The sequence below is a fragment of the Anabrus simplex genome, chromosome 2, assembly GCF_040414725.1.
Source record: "Anabrus simplex isolate iqAnaSimp1 chromosome 2, ASM4041472v1, whole genome shotgun sequence".
Lineage (NCBI taxonomy): Eukaryota > Metazoa > Arthropoda > Insecta > Orthoptera > Tettigoniidae > Anabrus > Anabrus simplex.
In genome coordinates this window covers 858,064,695-858,089,197 of record NC_090266.1, presented here as the reverse complement: position 1 = coordinate 858,089,197, position 24,503 = coordinate 858,064,695, and the positions used below count along the sequence as shown (strand labels likewise).

Below are 24,503 nucleotides of genomic sequence, written 5' to 3'. Positions count from 1 at the left end.
CTGTAGTGGATTACACGCAATATATACAGGTAATAATAAATTACATACTATTAATTACAGGTACTTACATTAACTAAACTCATATATATATATACAGCACATGTTTCATGACATAACCTCACAAATAATATGATCGTAAATAATAATACTAATACTAATAAGTGGATGTAAACTCTTCATAGCCTTGTGCCAGGCGACCTCGATTCTTCTCCGGTTGCCTTTATAAGCCTTCAGATGTTAGGCCATAGCCAAGATATTCTACGCAGGACTGGGCAAAGTGGCACTTCTCCATTTGGCAAGTCAGTCTATGAATCTTCAGTCGTTCCAGCACTTTCCTCAGATGTACTTTCACTAGAGGTCAAGTCTTATCATGAAGTAGCTCTGTGATGTCTGGTAAGATCTCATTCTCACTTCCCTCTGGGTGCAGATGCTTGAAGAGCTGGTACTGTTTTAGGACGATGGCACTAGCTCTCATACCAGTCGGCCCCCGTGGCAGCAAAATTAACCAATTACGGTTAAAATTTCTAATCCTGCCGGTAATCAAACCCGGGACCCCTGTGACCAAAGGCCAGCATGCTAACCATTTAGCCATGGAGCCGGACATTCCACCGAAAAGTCATGACCTAATATGATGTCAGGTGTCAGGTTCTGGGTCACTGCAATGTCAGTTATAATAGGCAGGTCCATGCATTTAGCGGTTAGGTAAGTCTGTCCTTGGATGGAATAGGATACCCCGTCCGCTGCTCCCACTACCCTTCCGAGATGGTGAGGCTTCATCAGTGGTAGAAATCTGGCAACAGTCCCGTTGACAAATGAATGGCTTGCTTGGCTGTCGAGTAGAATGGCTTGCTTGGCTATCGAGTATGGCTGAAAAATTCTCGTTGCCTATCCTTAAGATGATAGCTGGGTGGGGTTAGCCTGTTCTACTCACAATCTGACCCAACCCTCTCCTACTTGACCAGGGTTGCTTGTCTGTCGTGTCTTGAGGTGTATTCCTGTTCCCCGTCCCCCCCAATCCAGAATGGGCCAAACTAGATTTCCGATGTCAAGGCTGAGCACTTGTTCTTCAGGTGTCCTGTTCTTCCACACCGGTAGCACTTCCTCACTGCGCTGGTCTCTTCTGTAGCTTTGCTTTTGTTTTCCTCCTCCAACTGGGCGATGATTCTACGTGGATCATCAAAGGATCTTGGTTGTGATACTTTCACTAGGGGTTGAATCATATCGTAGAGTAGCTCTGTGATGTCTGGTAAGATCTTGTTCTAGCTTCCTTCCGGGTGCAGACGCTTGAAGGGCTGGTACTTCTGTAGGACGATGGCGCTAGCTCTCATGCCAGTGGGTTGTGCCTCAGTCAGTAGCTCCCTCTTCACGGAGCTCTTTACCCCTTTGGAATTAATCCTAGTGAGGAATTCCTTCTTGAAGTCCATCCAGTTTAAATTTAAGCCCTTCAAGTTATTCCACCAAGTAGCGGCTTGCCCCTTTAATCGCGATGTGATGAGTTGCACAAAGATGTCCTCTGGCAGATTAGTCCTCCTTAATTTTTCTTCCAGTCGCCCGTGGTATTCCAGAAGGCGCTCTCTAATCACCTTCAGGTCTAGGTGTCCTGTATTGCCGGTTATGTTTGAGGTGGGTAGAGGTATGGCGATATGTCCTGTGAGTTAATCTATTTTCTACTGCATTAAGGATGCTTTCCCTTATATTCTAGACATCTCCCTTGATGGTCAAAAACCGGTTTTCTACCTTCCTTCAACAGCAGAAATACGGCTCCCAAAATTTCCTTCGACAGTAGAGATACGGCTAATACAGATGTTGATTCCCAAAGGGAATTTAAAATATTTGTCCCAAATGAGTAAATTTATAATACCAATATAATGGTCCATTATTGGACATTATAAATTTTCAGAATTTCCCTCGATATTGGAAATTCTCCCCTCATCCTGTTGCTTTATACCGGAAACCTGGATTTCCACTTCCTCCTTGAGTTTCGAGATATCCCCTTCCAGCTGGTTTACCCTACTATTGATCTGTTCAACCTGTTCCAGTTTTGACCTGATTTCTGCTATCTGCTGCGTTAATCAATTTGGTGACGTCGCTAATTTGGTGTTAAATTTTGTCATTTATGGTTGAAATATTTTATTCTAGGCCCTGCTCTACTTTGTAAACCTGTGTGTACTCTTGTGCTATTTGTCTGTTTAAAACTGTATCTTCGTCTGAAATTTTGTCTTTCGAAATTTGGTCTGCAATCTTTTCTGTCGTCTGAAATTTTGTCATTGAGTGCCTGCATCATGCTCGTTAACTTAGAACACATTTTTGTTGTATTTACCTCTTCTTCTGTCAACTCTGAATTTTTGTCGACTTTGATGAAAATCTTTTCGGGATCTTCGCCTTTTTCAATGAGATCTTCCCATAACCACGTCTGCAGTGATTTCTTCTTGACATTCATCGAAAGATTTCCCTTGGTGAGTCCATCTTTGAGTTGTTGAATGGACATCTGTTCTAGTATTACTTTTGTTTTGTTCTATTTCGCACTACACTCTTATTCACTCGTAAATTCTTACGTCCTGTCCAGGGTCGCCAATGATGTTATCACAAAGACGCGCACAAAATGCTGTCTACTTGCATGCACTGATTTTTATTTACAATTAATTATTTACACATTAATCACACATAACCGAACCAACTGCCATCATAAACAAAAGACACACATCAACAAACCACCATCTTTAACAGTTGCCTATCACGAAGCACATGGAGATTGCAACCTGAAACAGTTGTCTGCTGACTGCTTACATTAGCATGTCGGCCTAAACGTAACACCTATTCACGAAAACAACTCCAGCTAAACAATAACTCCACTCCACCATCAAGATCGCTTCCTTATATATGTCGCCTGGCCAGGCTTCTAGAAGGATATGTCGCAGCATATCTTCTAGTAAATTCTAGAGTGGTTAATATATACTTACAATTGGAAGGATACAATTGGAAGGAAGGTTCTCCATAGTTCTTGTCTTACCTAGTGTTATTCTGAATATTACAATGTGTTGCACAATACTGTAATGGATTACACACCATATATACAGGTAGTAATAAATTATATACTATTAATTACAGGTTCTTTCATTACTAAACTCATAAAAATATGTATGTACAGCACATGTTTCATGACATAACCTCACAAATAATACGGTCATAAATAATAATAATAATAATACAGTAGAGTCTCGTTAATCCGAACTAATTGTGACCAGAGTCTCTTCGGATTACGAAATTTTCGGATTAACCAGAAAATATTTTCTAATAATAACGTTATTGTTTTCTACATCCTGCTAACTACTTTTACGGTTTCTGGAGACGCCTAGGTGCCGGGATTTTCTCCCGCAGGAATTCTTTTACGTGCCCGTAAATCTACTTACGCAGGGCTGGCGTATTTGAGCACCTTTAAATACCACCGGACTGAGCCATGATCGAATCTGCCAAGTTGGGGTCAGAAGGCCAGCTCCTCTACCGTCTGAGGAAAATAGTTTCTACAATGCAGTACAGTACATATTGTAAATTGAAATGTCCATTCTGTAGCAGTTACGTTAATAAAATACTGTATAAAATTACTGTAGGATATTTAAGAACCCGTAGAGGAGAGAACGACAATGAAAATGACATTAGCGAGCGAATGCAAGCTGACTGTCATCAATTACAAACTGACCAAGAAATTGTATCTATGGTGGAGAAAAATCTGGAGTTGATGAGAAACAGAGTGATGACGAAGAAGAACACAATGAACAACTAGTGTCACATTCAGATGCCGCGGCCGCCTTAGAAATTGCTGTATGCTACGTCGAGCAACACTCCGCTGCTACACCCACTGATGTGATGTTTATAAGACGCTGGTTTAACACTGCATCTTAGACTAGGTCCAATCACTACAGCAAAAGAAACTAACAGACTTTTAAAGATAAACGACCAGTAATTGATGGTTGATTATGTGTAATTATGTTTACATTAAGTTATTCTAGTAAAATATGACTAATACAATGCAAGTAAATCTTCATTCTATAATATGTTCTTTCATTTCAATAAGGAGAATTTTTTAAAAAAAATTGAATATTTCAGTTCGGATTAACCGGACTTTCGGATTAACGGAGTTCAGATTAAAGGGCATCTAGTGTACTAATAAGTGCATATACATACTTCATAGCCATACCTCACAAGCCGTAATAATGATGATGATGATGATGATGATGATGATAATTTTAGCACGATATTGGCATTATTTACCTATGGGTTAAAGAATATTGTTTCAAGTCATATCAGTCTATTACACTTGCATCATCTTAAGTCACCTAAAATTGAAAATAAACTTGCAAAACTGCTGTCTATGTGTCTTGATGATTATCTGTCAGTCATAGTACAGGCCCTTTTTTTTTTAAATGCTATTTGTTCGGTGTGTCAACCCATGTGGATCCTTTGCCCCTACTGGCACTATATTGTATGAACCTGCGTGTAATTGTCATGGCAGTATTGTGGAATGTTGTGTGTGAGGAAAGGAAGATTAAGGACATCACAAATACCCAGTCCCCAGGCCAGGGATATTAATCATTACAATTAAAAACCACTGACCCAGCCGGGAATCGAACCCGGGGCCGCTGGGTGACAAGCGGATGTGTTGCCCCCCTACACCGCAGGGCCAGACTAGTACAGGCCCTACGACTGAAGATTATTTCTTACTATCAGCTCAGTGTCCAAAGCCTAAAAATTGTACCATATCATCAGAATATTAATTAGCTCCAAAGTTCTCTTTCAGCATAATATAAAGTACAAAATGCAGATTCTCTTGTAGATGTGATACGACGGTGACAATTTTTATGAGGTTATCAAATAAAAGTAGAAACTATGGAAGGGAACCTGAAGAATTTGTAAATGTCCACAATGAAAGCAAGGATATCCTGATAAATCTCTAATCCTAGAATACAATTCTTATGACATACATTTAATTTATTGTTTTCCATGCATACCCACTTTCTGTCAGTGTGTATATCTGAAATCCTGAGCAGTTGTTGACTTTGGTTGATGTTCCTGATAATTTCTTGTGATATTTGGGTGTATTTTGTCACACTGATAATTGATTAGTAAAAGTACAGAATATATATATTAGCAATGTGTAATTTTCACTTTCTATAATTTTTACTTGAAGTAGAGGTAAATATTTCATAATTATGAACCTAAGTAATCAAAAATAGTTCTGTTGAATGAATATCAATATTTACATTATGTGGTTGTCTTCATAGAGAATGGAAAAAATGAGGATACAAGAGTAATAATGGTGGTCAGAAATAAATAAAAATATAATATGCTTATTGTACAGATTTGAAGAATTAGTTGCAACAGCTGACATTCATTTAATGCCCAGCAATGATTGCAAAGTAAATTATTCATCCCATAGGCAACTGTCAGCTTTTTATCCTCAACTGAGCATCGTTATAACTACATATTTCTTTTAATCTGATCAAATGGAAACTTTGCTTTATATGGTATTTTACATTTTTTTAAAAGATAGAGTTAATTATTTTTCAAGTGCGAAAGTAATTTGAAATTTGTACCTCATACTAATAGATAGCTTAAATACTCATTTCTAGAAGCAAAGGACTGTTACTTTTTCATCAGTAGACACACATTGTTTTATATTGGCACTGTTTGCATTAACTGCTATAAAGAGCACTGATTTATGTTTGAAAGGACAGTTCAACCCTACCTCATGTGAGTCAATGTACTAATAGGTTACGTGTTTTGATAGCTTGGAGTTCTCCCTTGCATTTAATGGCAAAGAAAATTACATGAGAGAAAATGCACATAACTTCTCCAGTAATTTGAAAAATCTGAGGTTTGTTAAAAATAATTGAAGTCAGTACAGTCTAGAAGTGTTCATTACATTAGATGGGCAACTTCCGAAATTTATACGTACACTAGTGTCCAAAAGTTAAGCATAAATTACGAGTAAGCAGGGCAACAGGAAGTAGACCGCAAATCGCTCAACATATGCACCCACCAACGTTACGTGTTCGCTCTGTGTAGGAAAGGAGTGTTCCCTGCTTTGACTAGCGGCATAACTGCAAGGTAAACACAGCCAGTGCCTGTGCCCCATATTCCCTCAGTTGTGTTTGCCCTGTTATAGTGTGCGGAGTGTAGCCTCGTGGTGAACATGACAACATAATGGTACGACGACGCCATTTGGACCCTGTTTTGCAGGGTAGAATACTCGGCCGCCTGGAAGACAGTTGTCGGCGGAGCTTGCAGCCGTCTCAGGGTTTGTCGTTTCCCGGCAAACTGTGTACCGGAGGCTCAGAACAGCATGGCTGTTTGTCCGACGTCCAGCGGTGTGCGTCCCACTCACTCCAGCACAGAGACGGGCCCGTTTACTGTGGAGCTGTCAACATCGAAACTGGACCATGAATGAATGGAGGCATGTGCTCTTCACAGATGAATCCCGCTTCAGTTTGCAGAACGATTTCCGTCGCACAGTAATTTGGAGAGAACCAGGTAGCCGATACAACCACAGGAACATTGTGGAACGGGACCAGTATGGCATGATGTTGAATGGCTGTACGGACCTGCACATCTTCATGGATGGTCCGAGGAACACTGTTAACAGTCGGAGATACAGGTGTGAGGTACTGGGACCTCATGTTTGACTCTTCAGAGGTGTGGTTGGTCCAGAGTTCCTCTTAATGGACGATAATGCCCGACCGCACCGCGCTGCTCTGGTGGTTGAATTTCTGGCTGGGGAAAACATTCATCATATAGACTGGCCAGCAAGGTCTGTGGATCTGAATCCTATAGAACATGCTTGGGATACATTGGGGAGGCGAATTGCATCCCGACAGCCTCCACCAAGGACCCTCCAAGACCTTCGCCTTGTTCTTTCGGAGGAATGGGATCGACTGCCACAAGAGCTCTTGGACCATCTGATAGAGAGCATGTCACGTCACTGCGAAGCATGTTTGGCCGTTAGGGGTAACCATACACCCTATTAACAGCATATTTTGTTGTGGAAGCCATTGCCAAGTTTTGTTAGTTGTTGTCAAATGTGTACCTTAGCTATCAGAACCTTTCTGACACTGTTTTTTTGGACAAGTTGTGTGACATATGGTGTGTGATTCAGCTTCCGTTTGTTAAGCAATCCATCTGACATTTCTATCAGGCGGTATGGCCTCATTTAGTGATTATGCTTAACTTTTGGACAGAACACCAGTTCCCAGCCACGTCAGTGACCTTTACTTCAAGGTCCACTCAGCTCATGTGTAAACAATTGAGGAGCTATGTGATGGTGAGATGGCAGCCCCTGTTTAGGAAACCAAGAATAATTGCTGAGAGCAACAGTCAGACTGGCCATGCATCGCCTTGTAATCTGGTGGTCTTCACGCTGAGCAGTAGTTGCTTGGTAGACAGAGGCCCATCAGGGCTGTAGCATCATGGGGTTTGGTTTGTTATTGAAAACAGAGTAGGAAAGATGAAAGCAGTTAAATTCAGAAGTGTCTGTATTAGCAGTAGAAGAAATATTTTGAAACTTACCTTGGCAAAATTTCTTTGGGGCAAAAGCTGCATCTTATTTGCATATAAAACATGGATTAAGACAGTTCGTAGGAACATTAAACTCATCCACAATTTTAAATTTTACATTCTTTTTTAATTATTAATTTATGTAATTTTCAATTATATTTTGCCTGCTTGGAATTTTATACATTGCCAGTAAATACTTGTCTTCATTATTTTAGTCACCTCTTACCTAATCTACATAGGTACGTATTGTTTTCTTTTTGTATCAGTGTTATCTATATTTTTTTATTTTAATCTATTTTTAATTATTTTAATCTATCATTTTGGCCTCTTAGGACTACGATTAACACTTGCCTGCCTTTTTGGATTTCTAGTGCTCGTTCATCTTGGTGGAGAGTATAGTTCTTCGCTCTTCAGACTACTTTGCATCTGGTTGTCTTCTCACTCTGTAACTTGTTTCTTTGTTGAACCAGTGTCTCAGAGACACCTGCCACATCATCCTTCATTGCAGTTTCCCCGTGGAGTGGTACATTTTCAAGTCATGAAAAGATCCAGAATTCTAAAAGATATTCTGGTGTGAAGCATGTTCTACTCACCTCTGCTGCATTTTTTGACTTACCACCATTGTACTACTGCTTTTCTTGATGTGCATTATTTTAGTTTTGTTATGATGGACTTCTTCTTCATTATACAACAAATGGGGAAGGTACTGAGGTATAAACACTGTGGTTGTTTTTGCTATTGTAGTACTGGCACCGTCTCCCACAAGTTCAACCCCTTGTCCACGTCATGGGAGATGGGCAATGTCATCAAGTAGGGAATAGCCTGTGGGAGTGAAGTACAGTGGGGACTGTGTGGGCCCCGAGACCACTACGGTAGCTGTGAAGGCCCTACAGAAATCCTGAAAAAGATGGCGGCTAACGGGGCTTTGGTGAAGTCACGACAGGCCTAGCATGCCGGTGATGGATATTAACTCGCTTTCTGGGAAACAAGGAACAATAAGCCGGACGGATGTAACAGATGACGACCCTGGTGTGGAACAGGATTACGAATTGGCACACTGAATATACAAACATTGACCGGAAAAGTAGAAGAGGTTGAAGACATGATGGAAAGAAGAAAACTGGATGTTCTAGGGCTGGCAGAAACTAAGTGGAGGGGTGAGGATAGGAGAGAGCTGCAGAATGGTTTTTGGTTGTACTGGATAGGAAATGATGAGGGAAAGCAAAATGGAGTAGGGTTGGTAGTAAGGAATGGATTGAAAGAGGAAGTAAAAGGGATAAGTGACAGGTTGATAAAAGTCAAAATAACAGTCAAAGGAAAAACCTGGGAAATTGTACAAGTGTATGCTCCACAAGCAGGATACACGCAACAAGATAAAGATGACTTTGAGGAAGAATTGGAGAGACAATTGAATGGACAAAATAACGTGGTAATGGGGGACTTGAATGCTCATGTAGGCATGGAAAGGAAGGTTTATGAGAACGTGCTTAGAGTGGAAGGATGGGGAAATAGGAATAAGGAAGGAGAAAGACTACTGAATTTGTGCAAAGAAAAAAAAATGGGATGGTGGTCGGGAACTTGTGGTTCAGAAAGAGAGGAAGCCATAAGATAACGTGGTATAGCAGTGACTGGTCTAGGAAATCCATTGTAGATTTCATGATGTACAACTGGGAAATGAAGAGGAATGTTATAGATATAAGTGTAATACCATCAGAGGCCCTAGATAGTGACCACAGACTACTGGTAATGAAACTAAGAACAATGACGGAAGGGAAGAAAACAGAAAAGCAAGAAATATGCATCAAAATATGGAAACTGAAGGAAAAGGAAACCAAAGAAGAATACCAGGAAAAAATAAGATTGAATGTACCAACAGATGATTCAAAAACAGGAGAGGAGGAATGGGAAAGGTTCAAGAGGACACTAGTAAAAACTGCAGAGGAAGTTTGTGGGAGAACTAGTGCCAGGAAAAGATGCAAGGAGACCCCATGGTGAAACGACAGAGCCAAAGCGGCAGTTAGGGAGAAGAATAAAGCTTTCAGGGTGTGGTTTCAACAGAGGACAACAGAGACAAGATAAGAATATAAGACAAAAAAGGAAGAAGCTAAAATGGTTGGAACAGAGGAGAAGACAAAATGGATGGAAAAGTGAACAAACATGTTGGGAGAGGATAGCAAAGGAAATAAAAAAGTACAATACGGAATGGTCAAGAGTAAGAGGAAAGGCATGAGGGAAGATGTTATAATGATAGACAAAAATGGAAATGAAGTGCAGGAAATGGAGAAACTCAAAGGAGTATGGAAGGAGTATTTTGAAGATTTACTAAACCCAGAAGGATGTACTGAGGAGGAAATTAGAAGCAGGGAGGAAGTAAGAAATAGGGAAGAAGTAAAAAACTTAACATGGGCAGAAGTGGAGTTAGCACTGGGTTAGATGAAGTGAGTATTGAGATGGTGAAGGCAGCAGGAGAGGTAGGGAAACAGTGGCTTTATCGTGTGTTGAAAGTAGTTTGGAAGGAAAGGAAGACCCCTGAAGATTGGAAGAAGGGGGTAATCATACCCATTTTCAAGAAGGGGAATAGAAAAGAGTTTAAGAACTGTAGGGGAGTCGCATTGATATGCCACTGTGCAAAGGTGTTTGAGAAGATTCTGGAGAATAGAATCAGAAAGAGGGTGGAAAAAAAGATAGAGAAGAGCATTATGGTCTCAGACCAGGAAGGTCCACAGTAGACCTTATATTTGCAGTATGTCAACTACAAGAGCGTCATTATGAATGGGGTAAGAATCTTGTGATGGCCTTCATGGACTTTGAGAAAGCTTATGACCATGTGTGTAGAAACAAGGTATGGGCAGCCTTACAGAGAAAAGGTGTCGGGGAACAGACCGTAGAAAGAGTGAAGGAGATGCACAATGGGAGTGTCAGTTGTGTGAAAATAGGAGGAGAGAGAACAGGCTGGTTTGAACAAAAAGGTGGATTAAAACAAGGAAGTGCTCTGTCACCTTTGCTCTTTGTAGTAACAATAGACGAGATAATTACAAAAGTGGCAAGGAAAATTGGAGAAGGAAAAATTAAATTGATGATGTTTGAAGATGACCTGTTAGTCCGTGGAGAAAAGGAAGAGGATATCCAGGAACAGTTAGATGCTTGGGTACATGAGGTGGAACAATATGGAATGAAATTTAATGCCCAAAAGAGCGAGATAGTGATCACAACTGGAAAGAAGGAGAGACTTACGAGAGGGATAATGCTTGGAGGGGAACAGCTTAGGAAGATAGAGAGTTTCAAGTACTTAGGAAGTATCATAGAGGAAAGTGGAAGAAATGATAAGGAAATAATCGAGCATCATGGAAGACAAGCAGGAGCATTCCTGAAAAGTGTCAGAAGCCTGGTTTGGAGCAAGGCTGGCCCTCAGAGAAGCAAAAAGGTGTTATACAGGATGTACTATATACCTATTTTGACGTATGCAGCTGAGATTTGGGTAATGAGGCAGAGAGCCGTGAATAGAATACAGGCAAGTGAAATGAAATTTCCGAGAAGCAGGATAGGAGCGACAAGATGGGATAAGATGAGAAATGAGAAAGGTTCGGGCTATAGTAAAAGGAGAGCCACTACAGAATAGGATAGAGGCATCTAGACTTAGATGGTATGGACACATGAAGAGAATAGAGGAAAGGATACCGAGGAGGATGCACGAAATTGAGATAACAGGTAAACGACCAAGAGGAAGACCAAAAGACAGGTGGATAAAAGGAGTGGAAGAGTGTGTACAGAGAAGAGGAGAGTACTGGGCAAGAGTGACTAAGTAGAAGTGGTGGGAAGACAAGAAGAGTTGGAGAGGCTTATGTTCCAAGCAGACCGAGCCAACAGCTGGAAACTGCAGGTGGTGGTGATGGTGGTGGTGGTGGTGGTGATGATGATGATGATGATGATGATGATGATGATGATGATGATGATGAGTACTGGCACCTACTAAGTTTTGCTATTGGAAGTAACATTGTAATTTTATGGCCTACCCTTTACCGACTAACTGGAGAGGTTATATGAATGGACAATACGTACTTCAAATGGACATTTAAAAACGCCTTCGGTCTCACTTAACTTTCTCTGTGACTTTGTAAAAGGTTCTTATATCCTTATTTTCTCTGTCCGAGTTATGCAGATCTAACATTGTTAAAACACAGCAGTTTCTTGTAAATTATACTACTCTACCCCTTTGCAATTGTATTTCTCATTGATCTTCCTGGAAGTTCATATTCTGTTCAAAGTTGGTATGACTGTAAATATTTGTCTCCTCTTTGATGCAACTTTTATTTTCATGTAAAAATGGTCGGGAAATTATCTTTTTCATAAACATTTTTGATGTTAGTTGAGAAATGTACTGTTTGGATGCAGATCGTCATTTATGTGTGGTTGTTGGATTTGAGTTTCTCTGTACTTGATGCCCCACAAACGGGTTGCATAGATGAACATCTGGAGGACTTTTTAGAGGAAGTGAAGAGACAGATAGAAGATAAGGAAGTGCTGTTGATGGGAGATCTAAATGTACAAGTTGGAATGGAAAGACAAGGAATGGAAGATGTGGTAGGGCCCTTTGGATATGGAAATGTAAATCCAGAAGGTGAGTTGCTGGTGGGTTTTTGCATGAGGAACCTAATGATTGTTGGAGACACCTGGTTTAGGAAGTCAGAAGATTACAAGGTATGTTTTTGGAGACAGACGAACAAAGACCATGATTGATTATATAATCCTAGAGAAAGAACACTGGAAGAACCTATTACATGTTACAGCCATGTCTGAAAAAGTCTTTGGTGGAGAGAGATCATAGAGTTGTGATGGTAAAATTGAAAATGGGAAAGATTGAAACAAAAAAAAAACAAAAAAACCCTTAAGAAGAGAGAAAATTAAAGTATGGAAGTTGAAGGAGAAAAGCATACAAGAAGGATTTCAAAGGGAAATAATACCCTTGGTACCCAGGACGGAGATGGGGAATGTTGAAGATGAATGGAAAAGATTCAAGGAAGCATTGGACCGAGCTCGATAGCTGCAGTCGCTTAAGTGCGGCCAGTATCCAGTAATCAGGAGATAGTGGGTTCGAACGCCATTGTCGGCAGCCCTGAAGATGGTTTTCCGTCACACCAAGCAAATGCTGGGGCTGTACCTTAATTAAGGCCACGGCTGCTTCCTTCCCATTCCTAGGCCTTTCCTATCCCATCGTTGCAATAAGACATATCTGTGTCAGTGCGACGTAAAGAAAAAAAAAAAAGGAAGCATTGGTTGGATGTGCAAAAAAGGTATGTGTTAGAACATCAGGAAATGTGAAAGACAGAGAGACACACTGGTGGAATGATAGGGTAAAGATTAAAGTGAAGGAAAAGAAAATGGAAAAGAAAGCATGGAAGACATCTGAGACTGAAGGAGAAGTAGAAGAAAATATGTGGAGGCAAAGAATTTGGCCAAGAAAGTAGTGGAGGAAGAAAAGAGGAAAAGCTCAGCCTTATTCACACAGAAATTGAGAGTTGATATGTAGGGCAGCAAGATATTACTGTATGGTATTTTAAGAAACAAAAAGAGAGATCAAGTAAACATCAGATTTGTGAAGGATGAAGGCAGCATAATATTAACAAAGCCAGAAGAAATAAGAAATAGATGGAGAGAGTATTTTCAGAAGTTGCTGAACATGAGAACTAATGACAGTCATTCAGTGGACAGTCAGGAAAGGCAATTAGTTGATGAAGAAATGGATAAAGAAATTACAATGAATGAAATTGAAATGGCAGTAAGAAAGATGAAGAATGAGAAAACTGCCAGAATAGATGAAATTTCAGTGGACATGATAAAGGCAGCTGGAGCTGTGGGCCTGCAGTGGACATATCGAGTTCTCAGGATTGTCTGAAAGAATAAGGAGGTCCCTGAGGATTGGCGAAAGGAATAATCATCCCAATTTTCAAGAATGGCGATAAGAAATTATTGAAGAACTACAGCGGAATTACTCTGATATCCCATATTGCTAAGATAATGGAGAGGATACTGGAAAGTAGAATAAGGTTGAGGGGTGAGAATCAGATACAGGGAAATCAGTTTGGTTTCAGAAGTGGAAGGTCAACAATAGAGCCCATTTTCATTATGAGACAACTAATGGAAAAGCAATGGGAGTATGGGAATGATATGGTAATCACATTGAAAAGGCATATGACAGTGTCCCCAGGACTAAAGTTGGGGACAGTCTGGTGCAAAAAGGAATTGGACAGGGATTAATAAAAATGATCATGGCAATGTACAAGGAATGTTGTAGTTGCATGCAAACACAAGTTGGTAGAACAAGTTGGTTCAAAATCACTAGTGGGCTGAGACAGCGAAGTGTTCTATTGCCAATTCTGTTTACAATACTAATGGATGACATCATGAGAACAGCAAAAGCAACATATGGAGGAAGAGAAATGAAGATCATGTTATTTGCAGATGATATTGCATTTTTGGGGAGAAGACGACAGGAAGGTTCAAGAACAGTTCGATGTGGTGAATGGGAAGATTGAAGAATGTGGATTGAAAATAAGTGTAGAAAAGAGTAAAACTCCTGTTATGACTAGAAGGGAGAAAGAAAGGAAAGGTCAGATTAGACTTGCAGACAAGCCCCTGGAAGTAGTGGAGACGTTGAAATACCTGGGGAGTGAATTAATAGAGAATGCTCGACTGGATGCTGAGATTAGTAAGGGAATTCAAACTGGAAGCTGTTTTTATCATAGTGTAAGAAAAACACGTTATGGGACAAGGATGTGCCAATGGAAGCAAAGGAAACTATGTACAAGATGTACTACATACCCATAACAATTTAAGAAGCAGAAACTTGGATATCGACAAAGAAGGTTGAGAGTCATACAGGCAGCCAAAAGGAAGTTCTTGAGGTGTATGATACAGAAAAGTAGAAGAGACAAAATAAGAAATGAGAAAATCTGGGAAGAAATTAGGGTGGAAAAATGAATGATAGAATAGAGACGAGCTGACTAAGATGGTTTGGGCACATAAAGCAAGTGGGTGATGAAAGAATGCCAAAAAGTAGGTGATGGAAAAGCAAATGCAAGGAAGGGGAGGGCGTGGACGACCACGATTGAGATGGAAGGATTCAATCCAACGCAGTATTATAGAAAGGAAGCTGGCTGGGACACAGTAATGGAAGAGGAGTGGTGGAAAGACCAAAGAAAGTGGAGAGGAACCATATTTGCCCCTATCCGTTTACAGTTGGATAAAGGGAAATGATGATGATGATGAAGATGTACCTGATCTCTATTAAGGTTTGTCAAGCTGGTGAAAATGGCTTATTTTATTTGTAAATATAGTCAGTATCACCTACTGGTGTTTATACCCACGTTGATTGCATTCTTGGATTCAAACCCTTTCTCTGTACTTGTATTACTGTACCTGATTTTTGGATGTTTGTCCTTTAGAGAATTCTGAATATACTGTATACTGGTATATAGATCTTGGGTTTCCGTTCATTGTGAGGTTATTTCTTACTCCCCTTTGAATTACTCAATATTTTACATTCCCGACAAAGCTTGTATTCACTTTGCTTGGTGGCGTTGAATTATGTTGGATGTGGATACCAGGAATCTTGGTGTAAATAATCCATATTTCATTTCCTCCACTGCCCTGTACTTATGCTTCCATTGCACTCTGTCCTACTTCCTATCCTTATTCTGTATTTTATTTCTCCATACCTATTTGAGATGGTACGATCTCACCACAGGTGTTAGTCATTCGAGACAGGTGACTGTAGAGCAGAAGACGGCACTTCCTTGTAACAAGTGAGAGCTTTTGAAAATTTAGAATAGAGCCCTGTATTGTATCTCAGGTGATATTTTGTCTTCAGAATTGTGATGTGGTCTATGGATCCTTAGTAGAAATCTTTTTTCTTTCTTTCTTTCTTTCTTTCTTTTGTTTGGATCCTCTCTATCTCACCATGGGGAATGGGGGCTCAGCACTCTGCTGCATAGAAGGCTTCGAGACATACCACTGTGGTGTAGTGGCAGTATTATTCCTGCCATGAGATTGTTCTGGACTGATGACTGGATGTACAGAGATGAAAAGCTGTTTCCATGCATTTGGCCCAATATTTCAGAACTTCTTTCTCTAATGCATTAAAAGAAATTATCTCTCCCAAGATCGATAAAATGAATGCATTTGATTTTTCCATATTTGGTATCAAGAAGTACAGTGGTATTTATGACGGTCAGCATCATTATGTCAGCACCGAGCTCGATAGCTGCAGTCACTTAAGTGCGGCCAGTATCCAGTATTCGGGAGATAGTAGGTTCGAACCCCACTGTCGGCAGCCCTGGAGATGGTTTTCCATGGTTTCCCATTTTCACACCAGGCAAATGCTGAGGCTGTACCTTAATTAAGGCCACAGCCGCTTCCTTCCCAGTTCCAGCTCTTTCCTGTCCCATCGTTGCCATAAGACATATCTGTGTCGGTGCAACGTAAAGCCAATAGGATTATGTCAGTTTTTTTTCAAAGAAAATCTGGAAATATACAGCTTTAACTATTTATAATGTTTCCACCTAAGAGTGGCTGATGTTGAGGTCATCTGCCATTAGGAGTACAACATCTGCAAAAGCAAAGCAATTGATGTTCACTGCTTTAGATCCACTGTCCTGCCTGATTCCATTACTAGGAAATCTCCACTACAGATGACCTTTTCAAGAACATAGTTGGAAAGAATGGGTGAAAGTCCACCTGTCATAATGATCATCATCAAGCTTCTCAAAAATCTAAAAAAGATAGGAAAACTTCTTTATTATTTCATATTTTACTCATCTCAATACTCCTTAATCAATTCTAAAAAAGGGGTCACGTTCTAATAATTTAGTGAATGGACACAGTCATGGAGAGTAAGAGAAATAGAGGGAGACCAAAGTGTTGATGGTTAAGAGTAAATGAGGCTACTGAGCTAGTTGCAAATAGAGGTTTGAGGAAATGTTTAGTTAATTCAAAGAGGCTTCCAAATTGAATGCTAAAATGTATGTATGAATATCTGTATATATGTATGTATCTGTGTATATTGTTATTTGTCCAGTCAAGTAACATGATTTTCTCTAACATGATTTGCATTTCAGTGGAGTAAGCACTTCAGTTTGCACAAGATCATCCAGTCATTGCAACTGCGAGTGAGTATGCGTGACAACCGGCCAGATATTGTTTATGAAGTGGGCATCAGTGTAAGAAGAGGTCGTGGTCGCTACTGTTCTACCAGCATTGTAACTCTTATGCCACGGTTCCAACTCCACAACAAGTCAAGCTATCAACTACAGTTTTCACAACGCTGTTTTGCAACTACTCTGGTATGTGTGAGGATCTTTAATATTCTCATAACTGTCAGATAATCCATTGGCTGTGCGACAGAAGGGTGATCCTCTTCTGCCAATTCAACATCTTACATATTAACAATCAAATGAATTGAAAATATTTACAGGCCCGTCTCTTTCCCTTGCACATTCCATTGTACTTTTTTATTTGCAAAGTATCAAATGTTTCAGTTTCTTTGTGTAGTTATCCCTTAATCATCCCTATCCTTCCTGAGTTAAGAAAATAAACTGTCCTGTCACTCCTTCAAATCTTTTGACATATCATCATTTGTGTGTTTCTACTTCTCACTTTTTGGAAACAGACAAGTAACACGATCAAGAACTTTGGAGTTAGTGTTGGTGGGTGACTTACAGCTGGGAGTTCAGTTGATTCTATGTAATTTTTATTATTTCCTTTTTTTTAAACTCATCTCAGACCACCACAATCAATATAAATGACATACTTTCTATTTGTTTAACAAATGTTACAAGGGTGGATAAACTATTGTGTGTGATAATAAATAAAATATTAACTCTCAACAGAAAGATGTTATTGTCTTTAGTATTTTTCAAACAAAGGTCAGGGCTAAATAAAAAGCTACTGAATAACATACCTAAGGTCCAAAAGAAAGGATTAATATCTCAATCAGCCAGTAGCTCAAAATCATATTGATTCACTGACAGCAAGCTCTAATGAACAAACTATCATTGTTGGTTTTAGACAATGTCTGTAGTGGTCTACAGAATATATAAGGAAGTGAAAATAAAAAGCACTATTCCTGCCATAATTCCAGCAGAACAAGAATCCATTCTTCTACCACTGAATATTTCAATGAATGAACTATTTAAAGGCTCTTAATTACTTATACATTGAATGGATAGATGTCATCTGGGTCACACTGTTTAATTAAAACCGTAAAATACAGTAGCAATCAGTTGAACTGATTTACTACATTACGATACAATTAAAAAAATAGTTTTTTAAGAAAATGGGAATAACCAGTGCTCGTGATTGCTCCGAGGAGTGTTTCAGTGAAGACAGTGGAGAAGGTGGTGGTGGTTGGTGGTGGTGGTTGGTGGTGGTGGTAGTTTCTCTGTGGAAGCAGGTAATTCTGACTAATCTCAAGAGCATTGAAGGATAAGGCATATTAGATTTTAATTGTCATGTTTTTTTAGTAATCTTTCTTCTTTAGATTCATTTCTATTCGAGACATCACAGGCAAAGATACTGAAATTACTGGTAGTTGCCTGTACTGGTTAAGAATTAGTATGTGCAAAATTTGCCTCTCTGGAGTGTTAGCAGAATTTCATGTGATCTTCCATTTATGTTAACCGTCCCATGATTTTAAAAAATATGCTAAAATAGTGGTGAAAATAAAATTATTGCTGAAAGAATCCACGAGTTGAAAAATTTGTGATGTCTTCAGAAGAAAGAAATATTACCTCCAAATGTAACTTATGGCTATTTAGAAGTCATACATACAGATCTGGTTTGAATGTAAATGCTAGATTTTGTTAAGACAGGTGCATCTGAAATATTGACAAGTAATAAATGTTCTACTCATAGAAATGGTCAGAACCAAGATACTGTTTCTACCGCTTACTTATCTTAAATTTATAACTGTAAGGTTCTTCACTCTGCTGAAACTAACTTTGAGTAAATAAATTTGTAAACTATCTGAAAGAGAAAACATAAGGTAACAGTATTACACCTGCAAAGCAAACAGCTTAATTAAAATAGAATGACATGTTTCTTTCTTGAAAATACATCATCAGAGTCTATCAAACCACACTCATATACAGATCAGTTTGAAACAGGTGATAGTGGGTCCACAACCAATTAGATTGAGATAGGGAACCAATGGTTGGAAATGCATATTTATTGTGTTATAGACATACACAGCTTACACAACATAACAACAATGTAGCTCATAGTAATTCTTCAAAGTGACGATTGCCAGTTTCAATGCATATATGGCAACGGCGCAAACAGTTCTGCTGCACTCTGGGGTTATGTCAAGTTGTTGGTTTATGAAACCCCCGTAGAAACAGATGAAGATCTACTTGCTAGGGTCCAAGCTGCCTGTCTCCTGGTAAAACAGACACCAGTGATCTTTGAGAGAGTGCTGCAGAAGTTCATGCACTGTTGCCATGCATGCATTGAGACTAGTGGTCGTCACATTGAACAATTAATTGCAAGGTTTTTGAAAAACTGTTGCTCTGTCATTGGCGTGGGTCGAAATTGCTGTAGTCCGTTGACCTACTTTTGCCCCGTCATGCCCCTCTCCTTCGCTAGGTCAATAACACACTGTGTTTTGTTTTTTATTTTTAGCGCTTCCTTCAGTATTACTGTTGTTGTCGTTATTACTACTACTACTACTACTATTATTATTATTATTATTATTATTATTATTATTATTATTATTATTATTATTATTTTCCTTGTTTTACAATTCTTTTTGTAAACTATCTAACGGTTCTTAATGAGCATCTATAGGGCTGTCCATTATACTGGTAATTTTCATTGTTTAGATTAATCTACCATTATCATTGTTATCATAATTTGAATTGTTTTTGAAAACTATTTAGGGATAGTCAACAAGCTTTTTTAACAGGTTGGTTAGTTTTCCTTAAATTTTTCGTTATGTAACTTACATTTACATGAATGACTTCCGTGGAACTATATTTGCAGTTTTATTATTATCATCATCAATTTATTTATTTTGGGATAGTCTGACAACCTTTTTTAATGGGATGATTAGTTTTCCTTTAATTTTCCGTTATGTAATTTACGTTTACATGAATAAATTTTGTGGAACTATATTCGTAGTTATTATTAAGGGATAGTCTAACAAGCTTTTTAATGGATTGTTTACTTTTGCTTAAATTTTCCGTTATGTAATTTACATTTACATGATCGTCTTTCATGGAACTATGAGGGGCATCAAAAATTTTCTGTTCGACAACCGTACAATTCTGAATCGGGATGCCAATCGGGCAAAATCGTAATGAGCATTGAGGCACTAATCCCACCGACGCACCAGGTTGGAGATCCCGGTGTGGTAAAACATCCTGTCCTGCTGCACATCCTCGTCCGACAGGAAGCGTCGACCTTTCAAGGCCTTTTTGAGGGGACAGAAGGCGTGATATCGGATGGGGAGAGATCAGGACTATAGCCCTCATCCAACGCCCGCTTGTTGTTGTCCGTAATGGACGAGGCTGGCCTTCTAGATCGACTGGCATCTTGTGTCGAAACGCAACCCGCACGGAACTTGGTGCACCATTGCACGACGGTGGTTTTCGACAGATATGCTGCCCCATACACAGTCCTCATTCTCCGATGGATGTCGTCCAGTGTTTGTCCTTCAGCAGCCAAGAACAAAATTATAGCACCTTGGTCCTGTTTGGAAGCATTTGGTAATAGCATCACTATAGTTCATGTGGCCACACCTAATACACGCACCTTTGTACGATGTGACTGCCACACTAATCCCTTTGTCTACATGTCCATGCTTATATACATGCATCGGAGTCGCACTACGTAGCATGTCCGGTGCTGCAACACCCTCAAACGGAAACTTTTTGATCATGCCTTATATTCAGTAGTTGTAGTTATTATTATCATCATCAATTTTTTACTGTCTAACGAGCTTTCTTAATGGGTTGGTTAGTTTTCCTTCAATTTTCCATTATGTAGTTTATGTCTGTGTGAACTGCTTTCTTAGAACTGTATTAGTAGTTTATTATTATTATTATTATTATTATTATTATTATTATTATTATTATTATTATTATTGATAGTCTAATGAGCTTTTAAATGCGTTGGTTGGTTTTCCTTTAACTTTTCATTGTGTGTGTCGGGAGTGGGGAGAGATTAGATTTATGATGATGATTTGATTGAGCAATTTCATACCGAGCTCGATAGCTGCAGTCGCTTAAGTGCGGCCAGTATCCAGTATTCGGGAGATCGTGGGTTCGAACCCCACTGTCGGCAGCCCTGAAGATGGTTTTCCGTGGTTTCCCATTTTCACACCAGGCAAATGTTGGGGCTGTACCTTAATTAAGGCCACGGCCGCTTCCTTCCCACTCCTAGCCCCTTCCTGCCCCGTCGTCGCTATAAGACCTATCTGTGTCGATGTGACGTAAAGCAAATAACAAGAAAGAAAAAAGAGCAATTTCATGAAATGTATTCAAGTGTATATTGTAAGACATCATTTTTATTGATAAATGAATAACCTACTAAAATGCCTGGAGTGGCCGAGATGCTGCGTAAATTCAGAGAATTTTCGTGGAACTATATTCGTAGTTTTTATTATTATTATTATTATTATTATTATTATTATTATTATTATTATTATTATTATCATTATCATTATCATCATTCATTCATATCCTAAAGGCAAGGCCTTGTCGCTGCAACCACATTTGTCTCTCCTCTGCTGAGCATTTTAGGTCAACATATTTTTTCAAATTCAGCCTGTCCATGACGGAATCCAGATACTTCTTCCTCGGCCTTCCTCTTCCCTTCTTACCCAGAATTTTTCCTTCCAGCAGAGTCGTGAGGAATGTCTTATGTCGAAGTGTGTGGCCAAGGAATTTGGTTTTCCTCTTTTCTATAGTGTTGATCGATTCCCTTGTTTCGTCTGTTTCCTTAAGGACCCTATTGTTTGACTTTTTCTCTGTCCAACTAATTTTCAGCATCCTCCTCCATATCCACATTTCCATTGCTTCCGGGCATTTTATATCCTGTTTTGCTAAGACCCATGTTTTGCAACCATACAACAAAACACTCCACACAAACATTTTGGCAAATTCTTTCCTGACTTTAAAGTTAATGTTCCTGCTTGTCAGAAGCTGTTTCTTGTTACTGAAGGCTTGTTTAGCTAGAGCAATCCTCCTCCTGATTTCTGTGGTGCACCTGTTGTCCTGAGTGATAATGCTTCCCAAGTAGCAAAATTGACTTACTTGTATATTTTCATCACCTACCTTAATGTTTATTGGTATTTCCTCAGTTGATTTCTTGACAACTAATACTTTTGTTTCTGAGGTGTTCAGTTTCAGTTTTGATTCCTGTGGGGTTGATGTTAAAACTTGTAGCATTTTACTTATTTCCCTCTCTGAATCTGCAATTAATGCAATGTCATTGGCAAACCTCATACAGTGGATTTGTTGTCTGTTAATTTTAATTCCTTTGGTTTTTGCGTAAATTTCTGGATATACGAAGAAATATGTAGATAAAATAAAGGACAAATCAATAAGTAAACAGAAGTCAACCTTGGAAAAAGAAAAGAAAGAAAGAAAGAAAGAAAGAAAGGAAGAATGTAGTGGTAATAACATTTCATAATAGACACTCATACGGAATAAAAAAGATATTTAATAAAAAGGGCATTGACGTGGCGTTTAAGACAAACAACAATAATAAGAGAATTTTATTTAATTCGCATAAGGTTAATAGATCTGACAGGTTTAATAAATCAGGAGTATATTGCATCAAATGCCAAAATTGTGGGAAAAAATACATTGGACAATCAGGGAGGAGTTTGGAGACGAGATACAAGGAGCACGTGAATGCGGTGAGACACAGGAGATTCTCAGCAATGGGAGAACACATGGAAGAATACAAACATAATTTTACGGAAATAGATAAAGATATGGAAATACTGCACATGACAACAAAAGGAAAATTAATGGATGCTCTAGAGAAAATAAATATATATATTGATCAGAGAAACAATAATGAAAATAACTTAAACGAACCACTGAATGAAGAAAATGCGATGTACCGATTGGCATACAATCATATAAGAAGGGAGAGAAAAAGGGAGCGAAAGAAATAGTTCCGGTCACAAGTACGCGCCCCCTCCATCCCCTACATTACATAACCGGCAGCACAGCGGCAGTTAGCAGCGAGCCTAACAAGGTCATTGACAGCAGAGAGCAGAACATGTTTGTTTATTCAAACTAGTACAAGAATACTTCAGTCAAGGTTAAATTTTGGCAACCAGTCGAGCTGAAGTAAGTAAATACAATTTTCTGTAATTATCTGAGATATCGTCCTTTTATAAACACGTCGCTAAAGATTAGTTTATTGGTTTATTATTTAAAGGAGTTTGACGGTTAGAAAGCGACCAGCATGGTCATCGCGTAACCAGTAGCAGAGTAGCAGATTGACAACAAGGAAGGAAGGAGGACATATTGTTTGGGTTCAGATCAATATCACATCATTTTAATTTTTGGATAAATTAGATGGAATGAACTAACTAGGCCTAAATTATTTCTCCAGACATCTGAGTAGCCGTCTTTTTTTTGCAAAAGGTCTCTTAAAGTTAGTTAGTTTGGTTTATTTATTTAAGGAATTGGACGAGATTAAGAGAAGATATTCTGATTTATGAGAGGTCTAGAAAATTATAGCAGACTTTAAGAAGAAAGAAGAGAGCAGAAACATTTTAAAGGATAACTAATTTTATAGATGTTATTTATTATTTTACGAATTGATATTTATTATTTATGATTTTAGGATAAGGACTATTTTATAGATCTTATCTATTATCTTAGAAATTGATTTATTTAAGGATTTCCACTAAATGACAAGTAAATGTTAAATTTAGACAAGAAGAAATATTTATTCTTTCATATGTAAATAAGGACATAAATTAACATATAGAGATTAATTTAATAGATTTCATTATTTAGGAAATTTCCAGTAAAATCTACAACAAATGACATAGTAAATAGGAAAGGTGAAACTAAGAGAAATTGTTGTAACAATTCATATATACTTGTTCTATTATACCATTGTACCATAGTCCAAGGATCAATTAATGTTTGGCACTGCTGAAGAAGAGAGCGGTGGCTCTCGAAACATGTACATGTATGGTAATTAAATAAAATAAAATGTATAAAGTATTGACAAGGCAGTGAAAATATTTTTTACAGAAATTTGAATAAGTCAATACGGACCAACATGGTGAAAATAATCAAAAATGGAGATAGCGCACAACCTTGTCTCACTCCCCTTCTAATGGATGCTGTCTTAACATTACCATTGATTTCTATTGTTGGGCTTTGATTTTTGTACAGGAGTAAAATGAGTCTTCTGTCCCTCCAGTCCAGTCCTGTATTCTTCATGTTCCTAAAGAGTTGTTTCCACTTTACTTTGTTGAAGACTTTCACTATATCTGCTGGTATAATAGACAGCCCATTAGATGCCCAGTAAGAACCCTTGCATAGTTTACAAAAAGAATTTTAATATGAGGAAGATGATAATAATAATAATGACGATAGTAATAACAACAACAACAACAACAATGGTAATACTGAAGCAACTGCTAAAAATAAAAAATAAAACACGTGTGTCATTCACCTAGCCAAGGAGAGGGACATGACGTGGCAAAGGTAGGTCAACGGACTGGAGCAATTTTAACCCACGGCAGTGACAAAGCGATGGTTTTTCAAAAACCGTACAGTAAAAACTGGAGTCGAGATAAAGGAAGACATCATTAGGATAAGTTCCAGATTTCAAGTTCCTACATATTTAAACAAGAATATTTATTTCTAAATAAAATATGAGTGAGATTTGGTAGAATCTGATGATGTTCTTTCAAGAACGAAATG

The 24,503-nt window shown here is 38.6% G+C and overlaps 1 protein-coding gene across 1 annotated transcript in view; it reads left to right on the top strand.

Moving 5' to 3' along the window:
• Vps13D (vacuolar protein sorting 13D) overlaps positions 1–24,503 on the top strand; it is an 866,734-nt gene that overhangs the window by 655,942 nt on the left and 186,289 nt on the right. The window contains 1 exon segment of the mRNA XM_068226303.1: positions 16,662–16,886. Within this exon segment, the coding sequence (XP_068082404.1) occupies positions 16,662–16,886 (225 nt within the window).